The 22,459-nt window shown below is 39.7% G+C and overlaps 2 protein-coding genes across 3 annotated transcripts; one reads left to right on the plus strand and one right to left on the minus strand.

The window, feature by feature from the left end:
* Window positions 1-548: 548 nt before the first annotated feature.
* On the plus strand, window positions 549-9,528 carry LOC117759916 (afadin- and alpha-actinin-binding protein-like). Of its 2 annotated transcripts, none has more exons than XM_034582434.1 (14): window positions 549-629; window positions 2,528-2,643; window positions 2,961-3,109; window positions 3,456-3,659; window positions 3,927-4,037; window positions 4,153-4,288; window positions 4,431-4,506; window positions 4,712-4,892; window positions 5,340-5,487; window positions 5,672-5,808; window positions 5,974-6,144; window positions 6,261-6,378; window positions 8,350-8,500; window positions 8,605-9,528. In XM_034582434.1, the coding sequence occupies exons 2-14, from the start codon at window positions 2,625-2,627 to the stop codon at window positions 8,789-8,791; spliced, it is 1,788 nt and encodes a 595-aa protein (XP_034438325.1). In that variant the 5' UTR covers window positions 549-629; window positions 2,528-2,624; the 3' UTR covers window positions 8,792-9,528. The 2 variants fall into 2 exon arrangements, with proteins under 2 accessions (XP_034438325.1, XP_034438324.1); XM_034582433.1 differs by having other exon boundaries at window positions 551-629; window positions 5,971-6,144.
* A 1,001-nt stretch (window positions 9,529-10,529) lies between these two features.
* Window positions 10,530-20,182, minus strand: LOC117759911 (vitellogenin-like). Its single transcript, XM_034582413.1, has 34 exons — window positions 20,047-20,182; window positions 19,354-19,374; window positions 18,965-19,116; window positions 18,627-18,878; window positions 18,381-18,542; window positions 18,145-18,284; window positions 17,855-18,005; window positions 17,620-17,777; window positions 17,377-17,542; window positions 17,170-17,295; window positions 16,864-17,082; window positions 16,564-16,781; window positions 16,378-16,475; window positions 16,065-16,189; window positions 15,879-15,980; window positions 15,676-15,795; window positions 15,395-15,581; window positions 15,134-15,227; window positions 14,863-15,048; window positions 14,634-14,766; window positions 14,332-14,548; window positions 13,949-14,250; window positions 13,789-13,833; window positions 13,593-13,673; window positions 13,286-13,492; window positions 13,049-13,191; window positions 12,822-12,957; window positions 12,562-12,682; window positions 12,296-12,476; window positions 11,648-11,742; window positions 11,338-11,432; window positions 11,071-11,236; window positions 10,785-10,946; window positions 10,530-10,692 (listed from the first exon to the last, which is right to left on the minus strand). Exons 1-34 carry the CDS (start codon window positions 20,084-20,086, stop codon window positions 10,592-10,594), a joined length of 4,902 nt encoding a protein of 1,633 aa, XP_034438304.1. The 5' UTR covers window positions 20,087-20,182; the 3' UTR covers window positions 10,530-10,591.
* Window positions 20,183-22,459: the final 2,277 nt, after the last annotated feature.

The following is a 22,459-nucleotide window of genomic DNA, read 5'->3' on the forward strand; positions in this document are numbered from 1 at the left end:
GCAGTACTCTTCTATCTTTCGACATCTTTGCCTCCATATTAAACAGAATAAGACTCTTCAAATTTGATTTATATTTCAATAAGCATGTCAAATGCTAAGGACACAGCCAAAGATTTATCATCAATCTCAAATTAAACTTTTTATTCTTTGATGATTTATAGTGCTTAAGGTACTTACGGTAGTTTTTTGTTAGGTCAGCATCCAGGTTTGTAATTGATGGCTCCAAGAGGATTTAGTCTCATCATTTGGTGGGTGGGGGCTTTTGTTTTGAAATCTGTAGGGGTGATATTTGGAACAGTATACCACACACATGACTGAGACCCACACCACTAATCTATGTTCACCACTGACCCGTGTGCCATCTATTACAAACACCTTTAAAAAAACAAATTGCTAATATTAATACTTACATGTGGACTTTCGCTCCACTGGACTCTGTGGCCCCTAAAATTAAAAAACACTTGAGAGCAGCCTGCAGACAACAGCCAATTACAGCGAGCCGTGTTTGGTTGCTAGACAACGAGTGGGCCAATCAGCGTGCTGTTGGGTCTGCGTGCAGTGGCGTGTAGTGGAGCTCGATCGGCTTCTCCCGAGTCTGAAGGAAAATCCGGGACAACCCGCAGCTCCAGGTGAGAACACACGCGTGTCACCGCGTTGTTTGTCTGTTCAAGTGTTTGAATGTCCGCGGCAGTAACCGGTTCACCTGTGTGAGCCGCCGTGTGGTGTCAGGGTCACGTTGTTGTGAGGTGACCGTGGTTAACGTCCGTGTAACTGACCGCCTGCAGCGGCGGGACGATCCTGCTTCACCTTCCCGGGTCGTTCATAAAGTTCGATTGGATCACAGTGATCGGTATCAATACACGAGACTGGTTTCACGTCCCATGTTATACACAGCGACTACAACACGAGCTACAGTAGTGACAGGCTGTTGTAAGGTTATAGTACACTTCACACAAGCTTTACATTTTTGAATAGAAAATAATTAATTTGATAAAAGAAAAAACGTTTGACCTGCTATTTTTAATCTTCTTGTGAAGCACTTTGCAACTTTTGTAACTTTGTTAAAAAATGAATTTATTATCATTATTTTTTATTTTAATTATTTGAAGCTGACGGTGCAGTTTATATTAAGCTAAAATGTTGTGAAACCAGTTAGCTTTTGTTTCCTTTCCCGAGGGTTTTAAACTAATTCATTTCTATTTATTTTTAGTTTTTTTTATTTACTTATATTGTTTTTTGTTATTTCCTGTTCACCACTTTTCAACTTTGTTAACAATAAAGCGTATTATTATTATTATTATTATTATTATTATTAGTCATATAATTTGTGACGCAGTCATTCGGTGTTCCTGTTTTAAAAAGCAATTTTTATCTGTTATAAATGTTCGGTTTCTGTGGGAATTCTTTCAGAGGTGTTGATTTTATTACTATCTCATTTTAGAGGCTGTAGTTTTAAAGTGCTGTTGAACTTTATTGGGTCAAAACTGACAGATGTTAACAGATTTGTTGACCACCCCTCTTACATCATGAAGTGTGGACTAGAAACTAGAAAACTAGAAAAGTAATACTACATTTATAAAGGCTGGTCTGTTGTATTTCGACAAACTGAGAGACAGAGTGTATACAGCTTATTCTGAGTTGGCCCAGTGATCCCATCTAGTGCTTTACCTCAAAGGAACCACAAACCTAAAGATCCATTCTGCAGACACTTACTCAGAAAATTTATTTTTTCAGAATTTATACTATTACTGTAATGAAGTCTGACTAATGAGTTAAAGGTTAACACATGCTCAGTTGTCAGCGTTAGCTGATCAGGCTTGGTTTAAGCTGTGTGGTTGTAGGTTTGCCATCTGTCTCACCCGACTGATTAAATATCACTGAACTGAAAAGGTACGTTCCCCCTTAGGTGTCACCAAAGAAATGTATGAAAAACAAAGTTAACAAATCTTTATCAAAAAATATATATGATATAAATGCTTATTTTGCTTATGTTTTGACAACTTCTTTCCTGTGATGAAGTTTTGATGTTGGAAATTATGCTAACGTTTAAGTTTTGGATGATACCACGGGGCAGTGCAGTTTGTCTATTTGTTGATATTTGCCATTTTACCTACACAAGGAAAAAGTATTGTTTTGTGTTGCTGATTGTGCGGCTAATCAGACAAATAACCATACTGTCTGCCTGGGATTAGTCTGATCTGCTGGATGATAAGAGCATTGAGATAAGATGCTGGCCTGGTCCCAGCCTGTAACCTGCAGGAACAATGGTGTAATACAACTCCCACAACAACAGCAAAAGCTTCAATATAACAACAATAATAAGCTTTGTTGAGGATTGTCAAAATAAATGCTTATTTTCTGTCTGTTCAGTCCATTTTCTGCGATAGATGAATCAGACATACGTATCAGACATTCTCATACGCTGTTGTTCAGATTGCTGCGTGTTTCCATCCCTCACCACTTCCTTTGCCTTTGTAATCCAGGCTGTGTTCAATGTGGGCTGTGCTAATCTGACCTTCTATTTCAGGAGCAGTCTGCGCAGGTGGATCCTGTGTTGAGCTTTGTTTTATCTGACACATGCAGTAGACGATCCAGACGCATAGCCTGAAGGCTGCACCGCAACAATGCCAGAGTCCTCATTGGGTGAGTTTTCTCACATCTCACAAACACCACTGCACGTTCCGCACCACGAGTGACACATGTTGAACAGTCATTTTTGTGCTGAGGAAGAGGAGCAATACAACTTTGGCTTCATGTTGGCATCCTCATTAGTCAGATTAACTGAAGCACGGTACTATAGTGTTCTGCCCTCAGTAGCTGTTGTGCTCTGTACTAAACTGTATGTGTAAGTGCCAAGGATAATATTTCATACAAAGTGTTTTCTTTTCCTTGTTAAGTATTGCCAAATGATCCCAGGCCGATGTGCTGTATATATTTGACAGATTTCTTTTTCTCTGAAGTCAAGGACATTTGCAGCATCTCTGCTGAATGTAGAACATCCCCCATGAGGCAGTTTAGCCAATCATCGCTGCCACTGCACAGAAACTACGTCCTCAGTACCTTCTGCACAGAACACAATGTGCAAGCATGTCTATCACACATCAATCAGGTTGGTAATGTAACATTTGTGTGTGTAATGTTTCTAGTATTATTACAGTAAATGGTTTGTAAATGCTTTCGCCGAGTACAATATGATGGCACTCTCCTTGGTTTGATTTTGGCCGGGGACTATTAATCAAGTTTTAGATATATAATTAAAATAATCCATTAAAACCTGAAGAAAAAGCTTGTTTCCTGTTTTCCTGTAATGTTTGTGTTTATATAATATATTGTACTTTATGCACTGGAATGCAGAGTTCAAATCTACACTGAAATGATAAATTGTAGCTAGCTGTATATCCTTATCTCCACATCTTTTTTTTAATGTATATATTTATATACTCTCGCCTTTACAGGAGATGTCATCTCTTGGCCTCCCTCCACTTTGGAAGGAGTCTGCCGGCAGCTCAGAGCTAAATGTTGTAGCTGTCCTAAATTGCATGTCTGACCTGATTCAGCTGCATCACAGGGGCATGCGAACCCTGGAAAACTTGGAAGTGGAGCATCTTAGGTCTAGCAGCAATGTGGACTTCCTGCAGCTCACCGGCACCCAGCTAAAGGTGCAGTAACATTTACACCCGGTGATTCCCCTCATATTGTTATTAACTTTAAATACTAAAATCCAGATAAAGTCTTTAATAGACCAACCTTTAATATATTTTTCAGAAAAAAAGGATGAATATAAGAATGAAGCCACAGTAACTCCTATGAACAGAGTTCTGCTTCTTTTCATCTATGATTGTTTTTCTTGAAGTTAAGTAGTATTTGATTTGAGTTGAGTTTATTTCAGCGTTTTGTTCACTGTCACTATTATTCTGTTTCTATAGGAGCAGCTTGAACTTTCCAAAAGAGAAAATACTGGACTGCTTGAGAAAGAACGACAGCTGCAGCTGAAAGTGAAGAGTCTGCAGAACTGCCTGAAAAATGAAAAGGAAGAGGTACTTTCTTTGGAAAAGCTGCTTCAGATGATGTTGAGTGAATCCACAGACACGTGGATTCTGTCTGTGTAAAAGCATCCACCAAGAACAACTTGTTTTATTTTGCTCTTGACAGGTGCAAAAACTCCAGAACATCATTGCAAGTCGGGCCACTCAGTACAATCACGAGATGAAAAGGAAGGAAAGAGAGTTTAACAAACTAAAAGAGCGTCTGAACCAACTTCTGGTTGACAAAAAGGACAAGAAGCAAGGTGAAATCTCTTTGGTGTTATTCTTTACATTTTACAATAAATTATTAATTTGAATTTGTTTTGTATGTACAACATTGAACTCCACAGGCTCGTTCTGACTCCCCATGTTCTCCTTTTATGTGTTTGTCATTCTTACTTCCAGCCATAGACATGTTAAACAACATTGGAAGAGCTGATGGAAAGAGAAGCCTTTGGAAAACTGAAAAGACAGAAGCAAAGTGAGCTCAATTCTTATGACCTAGTTGTACTATGGTAGCAAAAGCATACTTAAAAGAAATAGCATCTCTAGAAAAAGTACTTAAAAGTGGTTGTCCTGCTTTTCGAATCTCAAGCAGTTTACTTTTGATTACTTGTCTCAAAAATGTGACTTTGTCAGGTTGTAATAGTTGAATAAAAACACTCCACTGCATCTCTTGTCCTTAGGCATGAAGGGGAGATGTATAAAACTCTGCTGAGCGACTATGACACCCGACAGAGGGAGCTGGTGCTGGAGAATGCAGAGTTGAGAAAAGTGTTGCAGCAAATGAAAAAAGACATGGTGTTCATTTTGAGTTCAAGGGAAAAAAGTCATAAAGAGGATAAACATGAAGCTGGTTGCATACAGGTTGGACAACACTTTTATTCTCTTCTCCCATTCTTAAAGTTATTCAACCTGAGAAATGCAGATTTATTAATTAATTTATTATATATTTAACTCTTGAGCTGTATAACTGTTGACATACAATAACTTTGCCTATTGTCATGATTTCTAATGATTTAAATGATTAATGATTTGATAATAGAAAATCAGTTTGCATGACATTAAAACTATCAATTTGGCTTTTCTGTACCTTTCAGACCAGTTTGTGCAATGGTATTATGTAGTACAGAAAAAAGGTGGTTTGATACACTGCTCCTAACTGTTGACAATTATATATATATATCCACAAATATATAACAGTTTGTTTCTCAGCTGATAATCATCCTCATTACTGTTATGTAGTTTGGCTTTAGAAGCTTGTTTGGCACGAGTGTTGATAATTGAGATGCAGTATTTTCATTATCATGCCAGACTGACTCGGAGGATGAAGAAGAAGTGTTTGATTCCAGTAAGGAAAGCGTAGATCTGTATTGTGCTCATGCTCGGGAGAAGCTGACCAACAGTATTCGCCTCCAGTGGAGAAGACTCAAGAGCCATGTGGAAAGACTGGACAGCCAAGGTAGTCATCACACTACATTGAGAGACAACTATGTAATTCCTCTCTAACCACTGATCTGGCAAAAGAGTAACTTTGTTCAAACTAATAGAAACTATCAAAGCAACCAAAGTACTCTTACATGATATACTGAAGGATGGATGTAAACATAGTTGTAAAGTTTGAATTTCTGGTTTTGTTTGTGCAGCTTCTTTGGCCCAGATGAGTGAGAGTAAAGACTCTGATGCTGTTCCACAAGAGACTCACGAGGAGGAGATGGACAGACTGAAGCTGGAGATCCAGCAGTGCAAAGACTTTATTCAAACACAGCAGCAGCTGCTGCAGGTAAGACTGAATTCACACTAAAATCATTAGGATTTGTCCACATTTGCCATTTGCAAAAGTAAAAGTAACATTGCGGAACCAAAGCAGCATAACATATATGTCGTTTTAAGTACAATAAATTGTGGCCGAACCACTTCATACTTGTTTTTTCTGTTCCTGCAGCAGCAGCTCAGCTCTCCGTGTGAAGAGGAGACGACTTCCTTGCTGAGTGACTGCTACGTGTCTCAGGGGAAAGAGCGTCTCAGAGAGGAGTGGAAGACCTTAGAGGAACAGAGAAAGATCTTTGAGAGGGAGAGGAGAAACTTTACAGAAGCAGCCATAAGACTGAGCCTCGAGGTGATTTGTGTAATAAATCCCCAAATCATTCTGTGTATAAAACTCCTCTGTGCTATATCATTCTATTGTGAGTTTTGACTTCTTTTGTGTTGACTTGTGTCTGGTTTGATTTGCAGAGGAAGGCCTTTGAGGAGGACCGCGCGACATGGCTCAAACACCAGTTTTTAAACTTGAGTCCATTTGCAGACACAAAGAAACCCCCGATGTCAAAGTCTAAAAGTGCCTTTTTAATATGTGAGTGTTACGTCTGTTGGTTTCAGTTTTTCCAGGTGTCCGTGTTTACTGTCGGACATGAGCTCAGATGAGATTCAGTTCACTTTTAAAAACAGAACCTTTAGGGGTTTTTTTGCAAAAAAAACTTTTTAGACCTGAAGCCGTTTTAAATGTTTTAAAAATGATTTTTGTTCCTTTTTGCCAGCTGTGACATTTCCAATCATACCATAGACTGTATGTAAAGATAGATTACACGTCTCCACCTCCTCTTATTGTGCACAAAATGAAGCAAAAATATCCCGGCCATTAAATGTTTAATTAAAACCAAACTTTAAAAAACCTCAGTGTGATAAGAACTTCTTAAAATGACAGAAAACGTTGTTGTGCCATAATGCATCAAACGTGATACCATAAAATGGTGTGCCTTTCGGCATTCAATAAATTTGGTTATCAAAATAAAATATTAGATATTAATATTTTATTATTAATATTAAATAATAACTTTAATTGATTAAAGTTACCTCGGGGCACCACCCTTCAAAGGAAGGGAAAAGATAGCCAATTTATTGATTAAGTCTCATAGATTAAGGTTCTAACTACAAATTTTGGAACTCTGATTAACAATTAAATTAATAACTATAACCAAAATTACCATATAGATAGTTAGCTAAGTTGAAAGATATGGGGTTCTTGACAGTGTAGAGGTTGGCGAAATTCACTTATGCAACATTAATAAAAAACATTTGTGAAAGAAAAACATTTATTATGAATATAATAAAGTATAAAAACACAAATTACTAACGGTCTAATTGCTAAACAAAGATAGGTATGTGTGTGTGTCTGTGTGAGTCAGCGTGCTTTCAAGATGGTCGCTGGCCAAAGAGATAACACCCTTCCCCCACCTATTGGAATGTTTACGACCTGTAGAGATAATGAGGTGAAGAGTTATGCGTGTGTCTGTGTGTGTGCCAAATTAGAGGAAGTTACTAGATTGGATGCAACGAAAGACTGTGAAGAGCATAACAGACTAACATTACTTTCTCAATAACTTGTACCCAAAATATCACAACACCACAAATCAAACGTATAAACCTCACACAGAATCGAATAAACAGTCTTGCTTAGCCTAGTATAATGATTAAGCCCAGTTGTGTTACCAGTCCGTGGAAAGGGGAAAAAGGAAGTTGCTGTGCAGTTCGCAGTTTTGTGTCGTCTTGCTGGTTTCGGTTGAGCGGTGTAGCTCAGTTGTTGGCTGAAGTTTGCAAGCAGGACATCGAGTCGCTGCTAGGACGTTGGTAGAGCTTGGAGGGCGAGGAGGTTTCCTTGGTGAGATGAGCTGGAAGCTGCACCTTTGTGCTCCTCTCGAAGAGTTGGATGGGAAGAGAAGATGTGAGCTGGAGAAGAGGCTCCACAGCCTTCCCTCCTGTGGAAGGATCGTAGGAAGAGGCAGAAGAGGCTCAACAGCCTTCTCTCCTTAGAGGGGTTTTAGCAAGAGAGAGATCGAGAAGCTGGAGAACTTAGCTTATATTGGCCCGGTGACCTCACAGGTCATGGGGTCCAGAGTGACCAATGGGAGTTGAAACCTGTGTCCCTGGGGGGTTTCCACCCCTCTGTGTGAAGTTGATGCCCTCTGGGACATTGAGTTCCTTGCTCTGGTTTTTAATGGCCCCTGGGAGACGGAGTCCTGGAGGGACATGCTGCTTCCGGCTTTGATGGCACATGTAGGCCGAAGTGTGGTTTCACACAAAACCATGGCCCAACAACGTCTTTGAGAAAAAATTACCTGACATGTAATTTGAGTTTTTAGTTTGGTCCGTGTCCCATTCACACACACTTAGGATGTGGGATTTATGGGGGCTATCGAGATTATTTGGCTTTAATTTGGGGTTGATGTTAAGTCATCCATCTTTACATGCAGCCTATGAGTGTATGAGTATGAGGTATCAATCATTTCCAATTTCAGATACTAATAAAAGTTTCATATCATTTTAGCAGCTGAATCGGAGGTGAGTGCAGCGTTGTCTCCGGAAAACCTCATCAGATGCCCATCGGACACAACCTCCCCCACACACAGATGTTTGTCATTCACATCACCATCCACAGACGACCTGTGTCGCCCCCTTCGCCTCGTCCCAGAAAACAGGTACAGTGTCTTTATTTGCACATGGACTGAAATAGTAAAAATCATAATGCACCTTCAAATGAATGCAGTTAAATGTTTGTCTCTCTGTGAAATGTGATTTCCAGCTCAACCAGACCAAAGACAAAGACTGAGCGTGTTGAAGAATCAAACCTCTTTTGCAATGGAAATGATCCAGTTCAGCACGAGTGGTGGAACAACAGCAGAGACCGCAGCAGCCACACACTCACACAGGAAATGAACAGCTCTGTGACAAGCCAAAAGCTCTTATCATCTGAATCAGGATTTATGTGAATGTCTATAAATCCTGGATGATGTGCGGTATTGCAGAACTGTACGAGAGGGATGAACACCAGTCAACTCCAAGATAGATTGTAAACTGATTCATTTGCTGTGAACAAAGTCAAAGGAGTCGCGTTCCAAGTCTGGAGTTCTGTGTGACAAAGAGAAAATTGTAGTTTAAATGTTTCTTTTTTTATCTATAAATGTATTGATTTATTTACGCTGTACTTCAAAACTTGCTTTGCGAGTCGTACAGCATCTTAGACTGAGGGTAACATGTTTTGCAAATGCTGGGTTTGCAACGAAAGATGTTGCTATTTGTACGTATTAGTTTATGCTGCACCTATAAATTGGCATTTATATCACTAACTTATTACTAATGTTATGTTAAATCAGCAGCAGGTAAAGCTGCCGACATCCTGCCCCGGTCCATGTGGGTACTAACGCGTTTTACCTCAGCCAGTAATGATTGGTTTTTCCACAGCAGTGAAGTGTTATCTCAGTGCCCGTGGTGGAAGGGAAGTATCTATTTCTCCAGATAAAAAGGAAACTTAATGAGCAAAGGAAGGATTACAATCCAACAATTTACAATTAGGTCAAATGGAGCACTCGTATGGCTTCTCCTCGTTGGAGAGAACTGTTTGGGTAATTACTCTCATTGCCAGAGGGGGGAGACAAAAGTTCTGCAGGTTTAAACGTGTCATCTGTAACAGAGTGAGAATGTAACTTTAATGCTGCTCTTTCACTGAATGCAACAACAAACTGTCAAATGTGAATTATGTGTCTGTGGTTTTAAAAAAGAAATGTGGCTGATTAACAACATTGCTTCCATGTAAAATAATGTAGCTACATTAGTAACCGCTGATGTATCATGTGTGAGTTAAAAGGCTTTAAAATTGAACACAGATTATATAATGTGTTGTAGATATTGAAGGTAGGTAACTCCAATATGAATATTAATGTGAGTTCCTTTCACCAGTTTTTAATGAGTGTGTTCATCTTTGTGTCTGTAATACTGGCCGATCAAAATAATTCTTCCAGCAGGAATGTGTCACGATGTATTTTAGACAAACTTTTATTCTTGGAAATCTTATTACACATTATTATTTTGGAGAGTTTGGTCGTTATTTGTCTCTTTGGGAAACAAGTGACTGATTATGAACAGCACTGCTCCTAGTGGCCTGTATCTGCTAAAGATGGTGAAGCATCAAGTCATCAGAAATGTCTTAAGGAGAGGTGAGTAATGTAATAAATATTTATAATATTTATAACTGCCTAGACATACTGTGTTTACTGTCGTGCAGTATCAGCAAACATTAACGTTGATCAGTAACTCTACTGCTGTGATCCACATGTGTGTGCTGGTCATTTTTGCGTAAAAATACGTGGCTGTAGCTGTCTATCATTTTCAAGCACATGATCAAGAAAGGTTATTTAATGTATACGACCCCTTGAATGTTTTATACAAGCACCCTAAATGAACAGTTTCATATGTAGTGTGTTATTTATATCCACGCTAAGCTGTAGCAGGTTGGAGTATTGTAATTTGTGATGTTTTGGATTAATACATATTTATATTTTATATTTATATTTTCTTTTAATAGCTGCACCACACAAATATTACAGGTGGAGCAACTCTCTGGGTGCATTTCGAGTACTAATATTAATCTTGTTGTTTCAGGAAGATTTAGAGACATATATGCGGCGACCAGTTTTACAAATCCACCATACAAAACGTTTTTTTGAGAAGTTAGTTTATTTGAGGTCTTATTGAAAACACACACCATCATTGACTGGCATAAAACAGTGTTATTAAACACAGTGAGCAGTACAGCTGCAGGCCAGGTGAGCTTCTGCTGTCTCCCTCAGGTCCACGCTGTTATCAAAGATGTTCTGAGCACTCACGGCAGAATCTGCAGAAGTGAAGAGAGCGGAGCAAGTTAGGAACTGGGTATTATCTTTCACCTCATTGTCACGTTCTATCTCTTAAACCAGGTGCACTCACCGGCAGGCTGGCAGTGGAAGCCAACAGTAACGGCTGTGGTCTTTACAGGGAAGCAGCCGGACAGACAGCGCAGCACAGGCTCAACAGAGAAGCATTTGGATTCCTGCCCGTTGATGTTGAGCTGTTTCTGCAGCTGCACCGATTCAAGCTTCATACGACACTCTGTAAGAGAAAGGTGTGCACAAGTTAGCTTCCGATGGATTTGAGGAATCCTCAGTTGGGGTTACAGACTTGCTTTATTTAATGTTGCTCTAAAGGTCATTCTCAGGTGAGCTGTGCATCTCACCAGTGGTGTCCCTGCAACTCTCGGCTGGCAGAACCCAGGAATGAGCATAGCTGACAGCATTCTTGGTCAAGCGTCCATTGGGTGTGCGATACTCCTGCTGGACTTCCCCATCAGCCTTTCCACAGAGTCCACAGGTCTGTCCCTTCATCCAGTCCACAACTTTAACCTACATGGGAAAATCAGATCACATATTACATCCACTCAATGATATACACCTACATGCTTAAATGTACTATAATAAGTGTTCATAGTTACTGTTGTATTTACCTTCCATGAGTTCTTGTCAAAGTAGACTTCATGAAGACCCAGGCTGGGAGCAAACACAGAGATTCCTTTGTCCACTGGTCTTATCTGGATTTTAGCTGCAAGACAAAAACTTTTTTCGATCATTTACTTCAAATGATTTAATTATAATATTTACATATTATATATCAGCAGAACAAGGAATTAAATACGGAATAAGTATGAAGTTGCTTTGATAATGAAACATGGACAACTTTAGCTTACTGCTACCATCATTTGGTTTGCAATATTAGAAGTGAGCGACTTTGATTGGATAATGAATGTATATAGAAACCTGTGGGATGCTGGTATGGCAGATTGTTGATGGGTATTTCCATTCCATTGACCTTTAAAATCACGTCAGCATTCTTCGGGTACAGGTCAATATCACTACAAGGGCATAAATGAAAATGTTAGGTTGAGACCTTATAATATTACAAAGAGAAACCCAACAGTTCCTGCAATGAGCGCTGGATACAGCTCAATGATTAAGACTTAAAGTAAGGAAACATATTTTATAGCTATTGCGGAGATTGTCTGGCTGAAATCAAATGATGGAGTGCTCAATCAGGCATGTTCAGTATTTTCCTAAAGTTCCAACCTCTGGCAAGGACTTTTGGGGGGTAAAAATATTTGTCTAAAAGGTTAGACCCTGGTTCCTGTGGTGGAAATGGACAACGTTCCTTCAAAGGTTCCCAGTTTCTGGCAAAGGTTCCTGAAGTGACAATGCAGCTTATGGTTGCTCCTTTCCTCAGTTCTGGCAAAATGATCATTGCTGGTTGATGTAAAATGCAGAGCTACCAGTGCATCAGCATGGGAACGCCACCACGGATAGAAATATTTAAAACTCCAGTTTACTGTGAAATACAGAGAGAAATACCTGGCACTGATGAGCTTAATCAGCATTGTGTAAACTCATTCGGCAAAGGGCTTCAACACTCACATATCAGCAATCTTCACATTGATATGGTTCTGTTCAATGTTATCCTTCTTCAGCAGAACCATGAATTTCAGCTCATCTGTGCAATCCTGGGCCAGAACTTGGTAGCAAGACAAAGGAAACTCAGTCCTGTATTTCCTGTTGTTGAATGTGGTCAGTGTGTCTCTGGCAAAGCTACATTCAGCTGTGAAAAAAATTAAATAGATTTAATCCTATGCACACAGTCAAAAGCAACTGCCAACGCATTCGATATCAATAGTAGCCATTACCTGCACCAGCCTTGGCAAGCAAGTAGTGGACTCTGTCAGCAGCGTCATCGAAGGGGGTGAGGCCCTTGATTGCATCAAGTGGCAGAGCAAGGGGCAGACGCAAAGACAGCTTATAGACACGCTGTGGACAGAATAATTTGTTATTATTAGAAATCGTTGACTAGCGAGTGCTGTGCAAAAAGCTGGAGCTGGACCTCTGGTAATGGCATCATGCATGATCATAAATGGAGGAATCTCTGTCTCAACCTGATGATTCATACCATTGGTGTTTTCCAAACGAGGTCAAGTGCCCTGTCAGATGTTGCGATCAGAGTAGCTGAGAGCTGGTTGCTGCTCTTTTCATCCTTTCCTTGAATGAGGCCAGCCAGCGTGGAAGCAGGAATGGAGTTGTACACCCTTTAAAAGAAATTTCCAAATATCATTTAACATCGTCTATATTCCATGTCAGTGTTATTAAAGAAAGAATGTACATAACGTTTTTTTTTACTTCTCTGCATAGCGTTTAAGGGCAGTAGGTAGGTTGTTCCAGGCCACTCTGATGCGAGCTGCGGGTCTTGGTCCAACAAGACCAGTCTCAGCTGTGATCATTGTGTCGTACTGCTTGCATTCAGCTCCCCAGCCTACTTTTGCCTATCGAGAGACAGTACAAGTGGCTATAAGGCAGCTGCTTTTAAGGGTTGACTTTTACATGTTATGTAAAAGACAAAGCAATACAATTCCTTACATTGACTTTGAATTTGCTAAGCACAACTCCATCGGCACATAACTTCCAGTTGTCATCAGCAGCCAAGGCAGCCAGAATGAGCTGAATTCTGGCGGTAGGTTTGTCCAAGTAGACAGACAGTTCATATCCCATGATCTTTTTGTCAGCTCTGACAGCACGGACGATGATAGCAAAGACAGGGGTAGCCGCTTTTCCGAGGTATTTATTCTGTGTGATCCATCAAGGTAAAGCAATAAGTACCTCAACAAATCTACTTGTCAAAAGATCAGACAAAGGATTTATTTAACCAAAAATTACCACGATTCACCTTTTTGTAGATAGCCTCAAAGCTTGAAGCACTGCTCCTGCTCTTGGAAAGTGTTGCAGAGGTGGCCTGAGAGAGTTGACCCTACAACAGTGTTGTATTGCTGTTAATGGGCATCATGAACAAGCTGCAACAGTTTACATAATCAAACAGTCACATATATTGTCAAGTGTTTGAAGCACCTAGCATCTAAACGTACCTGTTTCTTGTGGTTCTTCTGGAACTTCAGGCGATAAATCATTTGCTGATAAGCAGAAATTTTTTTTTTTCAGATTTCATGCTTACTGTGATATACTGTATGTATCTGTTAATTTTCTTCATTGTAAACTCATAGCAATAATCTTGCCATTTGATCTTACCTTTGAGAGGCGAGCACTGGAACGAGAGGAACTTGAGCTAGCACTAAAGAGAGAAGCAAGGCTTGATGCAGAGCTGGACTTTGAGGACCTGCTGCTGCTGCTGGCACTAGATGAGGAGCTGGAGGAGGAGGATAAGCTCCCATTCTTCAGACCAGGAGCAAGGATTTTCTTGAGCTTCATCAAGACTGGTGTTCCCTCAACGATTTCCTCTTCACTCAGATTGATCTGCTTAATGAGCTTCTCCGCAGCCTTTGGTCCAACTTGAATCTCCATCTCCAATTTCACAATCTCTTCACCTTGAACTGAACATATCATTTAATACTGCCATTAATATTTGCTCCATGCATGCTGCTTCTGCAAAAGTGTCTAGCGTCAATACTTACTTGGTATCACAGAAAGAGCAATAGAATGCTTTCCAGCCATTTTGTACAGGACAACGTCACTGATGAAAGCAGCGTTTTCAGTGGCAACCTTTACACAGCCTTTCAAGCCAATGGCAACAGCTTTACTACAGTACTTCTTTGAAAACTGAGTTGCTTTGGGTGTTACAGAGGACTTGGCAGCTGCCACATCCTCGAAAATGATCTCTGAGGATCTTGACTATAAAAAAAAAAAGATCCATTAATTATATTGTAAATGTAGATACTGTTTTGGTTATATTGAAATCCTTTTTTTTAAAACTCACCGAACTGGCTGCTGCAGAGGAACTGAGCTTAGATAGCCTTGAGATGGGCTGCATGAGTTTGGCTGGGATAAGAGGAACGATTCTTGCAGCAGCAAGATCCTCAATATTTCTCGCCACAGCAAAAGTGTCAACTCTGTTGAAATAAATAATGTGGACTTTAAAAAGGCATTTTAGATGTGACTTTAGCCTATTTAAGAGTATACAATAAGTAAAAAAATGTTAGGCTTACTGCACAGCTGCAATGTTTTCAGGTGCAGAAACAGGCAGAACTTCTAGCTTAAAGTTACCCTCCTTGATGTTAAGTGTTGCAATAATTTTAGCGGGCAAAATGGAGTTGAACTTGGCTCTTGATTGCAAACCAGCCTGGAGTATAGCAGTGTTCACCCCCATCACAGCAAATGTGTTCACTGCAACGCTAGAAGGAGAAGACATTTTTGTGATTTATAATGTGATAAATTTCTTTCATCATTTTATGTTGTAGCGTCAGATGTTCTACATACCTTGGTCTGATCTCAGTCTCAAGCTGCATATCTGTCTTCAGAAGGTGAGCGAGAAGGAAGTTTTCAGGCAGAACTGGTGATGTGATAGCCTTGACTAAGAAAACAAATAAATCCATGTGTCACCTCTTAGCACCATACTCTTAATGCTGTTGGTTCCACTATCAGATGATATTATGTACCAGGTATCATTAGTGCTCTTTGGAAAAGCAATTAATCAGCGTCTGCTTTTAAGATTGTAGATGTTTTATAACTTCTACTTACTCTGAACAGCTACGGCAGCCACAGCAGCAGTGTACAGACTGAGCTCCATTGGAAGACCAGCAGCAGTAGGCATTATGCGACGCACCTCAGTAGCCAACAGAGGCTTAGCAAAGTTGAAGGAAGCACCAGACAACAGAGCTTTGACAGCCTTTCTACCAAGTGCCTGATTAGATGGTGCAGTGGCGAGCTGAAGGAAAATAATGAATTAAATCTGTAGTGTCTCACAAAATTATGATGAAGCAATGTCTTATGAAGTTGAGACATTGCCATTTGAATCGTACCGAAATGACCTGATCAATCAAGGCTTTGTCAATGTTGGCAAAGGCAATTTCCTGTCCAAAGAACTTGACATAGACGGAGGCCAAAGGACTGCGGTTTGGCATGGACCTCCAGTGAGAGAGCTGTGGACAGAGGAAACATACAATCGTGTTCAATCAGGTGACAATTGATGATATTCATAACTCAATGGAGTTTGATTGCTTACAGCCTGCATGATACGCTTCATCTTAGTGATCCTGTCAGCACTGTCAACAACTGCAGGGTTTTTCAGAAGAGCCTCCTGGAGTCCTTCAGTTCTCACTCCAACCTAGGAAAAAATCAACATGTTCAAACAATCTTCTAATCAGAACATCTTGGTAATGTCTCGAGCTTGGTTTCCTTTTCCTCCTACCTCCACAACATCAGCAGCAGCTCCAGCAAGGAAGGCACCGGCCTTAGCCACAAAAGATCTGGGCAGAAGAGTTGCAGCATCGTTGATGTAGAAAGCACTGGCAGCGGCACCGAGCATCAAAGGGCCTGAAAGAGAGCAAAACAAATATGAGACGAATGCACAAACAAAAAAGATATATATAAACAAACAAAACTAATCAAATAAATTCAAATGATACTAAATAAAGATAGAGACAAAGAGATACGTTTATACGACGCTACTGAAAAACGAACGTTGAGGTACAACATGAGGTAACTTGTAAAACAGGTCTTACTGTTATAGATGTCTGCATAGACGGCTTTGCTGAAACGCAAGCTCAGTCTGCCCAGAACTGGATTCAAGATTTTGACAGCCACGTTGCAAGCTTTAGAACTGTGAAGAGAACAGAAAAGACCTGAGTAAGCTGGTGAGTTTTTGCAAAATTACTTGGTGATGAAAAGGTTTCAGAGAGTGTTCTTACACAGACTCTTGGATAGCGCTGTTGCTCTTGGTCATAGACTTCATATAGGAGTACGTGAAGCTTGCTACCTGCAGATTCTCCTCTGCCTTCACAATGCTGGCAAGAGTTGTCACCAAACCCACTGGAGGCCTTGTCTCAAACAGCACGATGCATGCAAGCATACGAAGCTCTGGGTGAAGAGCCTTGTCCATGTAGAGCTGAAGAGCCAATTCCTGGACCTAATTTGCAAGAGAAAGCAAACTCAGTATGGCATCCTCCCAGAAAATGAGTTTAAAAAACGCTTTGTTACTGAGAGCCTACCATTCTGGGCTCTTTCTTTGCGATGTTCCTTAGGGCCATGATGGCTTCAGCGTGGACTCTCATGGGCAGAGATGCGGCTGCAGTGCCATGGATTGGCAGGATCTTTGTAATTGGCTTAAGGCTATTAGTATGGCCAGCATTACCCAAAACCTTCAGGAGCAGAATCATGTCCGGGGTCTCAGCCCTAGCGACAGCCTCTGCAAGGAGCTCCTGGATGGGCTGTGAGGGGAAATGAGAAGTTAGGAAATCCCTTTTCTCATCCAGAAAAATCGAATAAGTAAAATGTGGAAAACAAAGTTATATCACCTTGACGAGTTCAGCAGGGCAGACAGTCTTCTCAGCACAATATTTAGAAATCATGGTACCATAGCCAAGAAGCACAATCTCACGCAGGACTGGTTGCTCCAGTACTTTTTGGTTGATTGCCAGGCCCTACAAAACAGCGAGTGTCAGAAATGCTTATTACGCCCATTTGTACTACAGACAAACTAACTTGCATTGAAGATTACCCACCTCTATCAGCTTGATGGCCTCAGGGCTTGCTGTCACCATGTGAACAGATGCAATTAAAGCCTGGGCTGCTTCAGCAATGGTGAGCTCATCAGTCAGGTATTTCTCCTTGATGAATTTCAGAGCAGCAGGTGTTCCAATGACAGGGATGGCCTCCAAGAGCCACTGTCTGAAAGATGAAAATTAAGTGATTGAAACTGCGTACATATTTTTCAAATATCTTATTCAAATGTTCAGACAATCAACCTGTAAGCAGGGCGGTTTCTGAATTGGCTCCAGAGCATTTCCAGATCTTCAAATTGGGCTGCACGGAGGACCTGAATTAGCTCCAAAAACTTCAGAGGGGCATCCTCATGGACTCTCTCCACATTGTGGGTGACCAGATGATTCAGAATTTCCACAATCTAAGAAAACAGGAATGTAAGAGAAGTCATTTAAGAGTTTCACAAATTTTCAATGATACATTTTAAAGAGACAATACCTGGGCCTGAGCATTCTTGATCTTGATGAGCTGAAGGGGAGTCTGAAGAAGTTCCGTGGAGAACTCGTACTTGAGAGATCCACGTTGGAGATACTCTGCCTCGATGGGCACAATAGGTGCATTCTGAATCTCAAGGAAGACCAAGGATTGCCTTGAAAGAAATTTGAAAACGATCAATCTGCAGCTCTGTGAAATCCAAACACTGCTGTTATAACATTCCTCAGAAAGGATTAATGAATGTATGTAAAGATCAATGACATTCTATTCAATTCTGAGTATGTTTTACACACTTAGTCTCCATCTGAGCAGCTCCATTCATTTCATCGAAAGGTGAGAACTGGATCAGCTCATTGACGGTTGCCTCCTGGATCAGGATGCCGTTAGCGACTGGCTTCAAGATGTAATTGTATGCTGCAGCTCCTCTCAGGTTCTTTGAATCATGTTGAGATGAGACACAGTTACTTGATCATGCAACATTATCTACTTTCACAGCTGTATGTGTGACACAAACTCTGGTGGAACCTACCTGCTGGCACTTGGTACATTTCTCAGTGTATGCCAACCCTACGTCTTTCATGATCTTCTCCTGACAGTTGTTCAGGTCTCTGCTCTTTGTCAAGAGGATGCGTTCAGCCTTTTCATCTTCAGTGATGGCATAGAGGGTCTTGCACACACCCTGAGCTCCAGCCTAATCCAAAGAGTATGCGTTTACTACAGAGATTCGACTTCCAGTAATGGATTTATAAGCAGAACTGTGTGGCCTTTGACAAACCTCCTGCAATTCGTAGACATTCTGTGTTTTCTTGATGTTGAGCTGAAGGACATTCAGAATTCCTCTCTGGATGTTTAGCACCAGTGTGGAGATTCCCTCAGGAGCCATTATTTTGCCAACAACCCCATTGATATACTCAAACTTGATGGGAGTCAAGAGCTGAGCTGCCAGTGCTGTTGTCAGCTTGGTTGCTGGGATTAAAGGATCCTTTGGCCAGACACCGCTGTACTCGAAGAGCTCAGGTTCTACGAGCTACAGTGAAAAAGAAAATTTGTTACAGAGCAGTTAACATTCAAAACATTAAAAGATTGTTACTCGCACTTGATTTTGATCTTTACCTTCAGCATGTGTATATTTTGCTCTGCGGCGCTGATGAGAACTTTGCTGCTGACTTTGAGTCCGGCCCTTGCCAAACCTTCCTCTGGCAGACCACTGAGGAGTAATGCCTCATATTTGTACACGAAAGTCTTACCAGCAGCAAAATCCGGAGCTGTAAGCACAATTTAAGTCAATGAGAGGAGTTGTACATTATAACCAATAATCTGAGTAATTTATAAGATCATATGAACCATAAATTGAGAAAAAATTTTTTTAACTTGGTTTAATTTACTTTCATATAGCTTTAGCTGTAGTAAACATTGCACCATGGTTTGCCCAGTCTGTGATAGGCTTCCATATATTGTTTGGGAAAAATGGATACCAAATTATAATAAAGTAGTGAACTTACCAAAGTTTTGAGGGTGACCCGCTAGAAATAGAATTGAAAACAAATTAATAATCTAGCAATTAAATAAATGTTCAAACCAATAAATGTGATTTTTAAAAAAAAAATGGTCTAAGTACAGTCTGCAGAATACATATGTAGTCACTCAGATACTGATATTTTTTAAGTTTTAAGAAATAACTTGCTATCTCCAATTGCCTAAATCCTTGTATTAAAGCAGATACTGTAGAACATTACATTACAACCTCTCAGGTTATAATGTGGCTTTTAAAAACACTTAAAACTGTTACCCTGCCCTGAAACATGCATGCACAGCATATACAGTAAGTGCAACAAGTGCCTTGTAAGAGTGACCAAAATTTATTTTGGTATTAAGTTGGTTTTACTTCAGTGTGAAAGTGCACTTTTAATTAAATTGGAATAAATTGGAAAACATAAATGCATTGGCACATTTAAATGACAGGAAAGAAAAAAAGCATAACCAGAAACCCTGAATATTAAGGGACAACACCAGTAACTGTCACTTCTGCTCAACTTGTGAGGAATAAACTGGACAGTGATAAACAGCATTAAGCTTTGATTTCATCTTTAAAAATCACCACATTTACTGGATTATTTGAAGACAATAAGTAAAAAAAATCTACTAATAGCATGATAAAAGTGACAAGGGTTTATAAAATGGGAAATCCTACTCACCCACAAGGGCCAGAGTCAAGGCAAGTGCAACAACTCTCATGGCTGATGAGAATGTGAATGCCTCTGTGATGGGCAGCCCTTTTATAGAGAGCAATTGTGCTGATTATGTCCACAAAAAAGATATCACGAAGGTATGCTTGACCAATACATTCGCTTAGATAAGTTTCACAATTTTAACACAAACAAGCTTGGGTTTGGGTTGGGAGATGGTGGCAGGGTGTGTATCAGTGGATGAAAAGTTAATGTCACCTGACCTTGTTCTCCTCAAATATGCCAAGTCAAAGTTATGACCGTATAAACAGTCATAAGAACGCCCCTTAGATTTGTTTTACATGACACAATTATTAATAATATGAAGGCACTACATGACTATCCTACAGATTGGATTAAAATGAATAAATAATTAGGAACTACTTTTAACCTAGAAAGCTGTTCAAGACAGGGTTGTGCATGGTCACCACTATTCTGCTAACCACAATATATTAGAAACAAATAAATTTCAGGGGAATTATTATTAAAGTGACAGAGCATAAATCGGCCTGTTACATGCAGTATGTGCTTTCAGATGAAGGGCAACCAACACAAAGTGATGCAATATTTGAAACTTTTTCATCACAGTTGCTTTATGCGCTTTTATCTACAGATATGTTGCTAAGACACAACAGGTAAAATGAATAGATCAACAGTACAACTCGTCAAAAGTATTGTTAAAAATTTGGGGGAAATATTTGTCCTCAAAGAAAACTTTTTGTTTTTCTTGCGAAAGGCAATAACGAAGTTTAATGAGACTAAAAATGATTTACTTATTTTGATTTTATATGTAGCCACGAATGTCTGTGACATCACTGCATCAGATTGTTGACTTGCAGTTTCAAAGTTCACACAAAGAGGGCACCATGATTATGGCTGTTTGCTCACTTTATTTGTTGTGGTCAGCGTGACCACTAATCAACCGGTCATGACATGTCCCAAAGAAATTGTCACAAGTGCTTCCAATATGTGTTCTTGCCCCCACTGATACATAATTACCAGACAGGATTTATACAACAGTGCACAATACACATCAGAGATCATCAAACATTTAAAAAATCTAATTAATAAAACACAGAATCAGAGGCAGACGGAGGTTTAACAGCTTTACTGTAAAACAGGGTAACAAAACAATAAGCCCAGAGCGGCCTGGGGTTATATTGATTTTAAACAGCTAAGGGACATTCTAATTCCTGATGTGAAGTGGAGTGCCTAAGAACGCCCCTTAGATCTGTTTTACATGACAAAATTATTAATAAAATGAAGGCACTACATGACTATCCTACAAATTGGATTAAAGTGAATAAATAATCATGAAATACTTTTAACCTAGAAAGCTGTTCAAGACAGGGTTGTGCATGGTCACCACTATTCTGCTAACCACTGACTCAATATATTAGAAAAAAATAAATTTCAGGGGAATTACTATTAAAGTGACAGAGTGTAAATCGGCCTGTTACATGCAGTATGTGCTTTCAGATGAAGGGCAAGCAACACCTTCTTTACACAAGGTGATGCAATATTTGAACAATGTGGTCAATTAGCAGGGTACAAGATCAATGTGGGTAAAAGTCATTCAACCATATAATTCTCTGCATGTGGGCGTCAACATGACAAAAGGTTTATCAACTTGGAACTATTTGTCCATAAATAGAAATGAAGGAAGACACATTGAGATAAAACTTAATTGCTTTCTTTTGTCTCAGCTCAAGGATTGGAAATACAGCATATACATTTTTTTTTTAGCGCGACTGTTACATATTTTACAGGCAGGGGATTAACCAAAAACAACCATTAAATGGAATATTATCAAATGTTTTTAAGGTAATATGGCACCTAGGGTTTATATTAAAACACTGCAGTTAGAGTCAAAGAGGGAGGTGGCCTATACCTTCTCTTAGATATGATTGTTCTGCAGCATCGGCAAGAGATATATCTTTGCAAACCATAATTTTCTAAAAAGATTGAAAAAATACCTTTAATCCCCATATAGACAAATTGATAACAGTTGATAACACATGAATTAAATGGACACCAAATTAAAATGGATATTTAATTCAAGGACTGTACAGCTGCAGGAAGAAGGGACCCATGCTATTTAGTTAAAAAGAAGAAACACTGCTAAATGCTTGAAAAAAGCCTTGAAATATAAAAGACAAAAAAGTAAATGACTGAGGTATATATCTGATAGGAACAGTTTAAAGAGGAGTTACATTTTGTCAAATCTTAAAGACATTCCACTTAATACTGTAGTGGTCAAAAGTTTAGGGTGACAGTTGAATGCCAATCGGGTTCACCACATATATCCAGAACCCTTATTGTCTTGACGACAAGTAAAGTATCGTTCCCATTAGTTTGTGTGTACACGCTGACTGGAGATTAT

The sequence above is a fragment of the Hippoglossus hippoglossus genome, chromosome 4 (genome assembly GCF_009819705.1).
Source record: "Hippoglossus hippoglossus isolate fHipHip1 chromosome 4, fHipHip1.pri, whole genome shotgun sequence".
Classification (NCBI taxonomy): domain Eukaryota; kingdom Metazoa; phylum Chordata; class Actinopteri; order Pleuronectiformes; family Pleuronectidae; genus Hippoglossus; species Hippoglossus hippoglossus.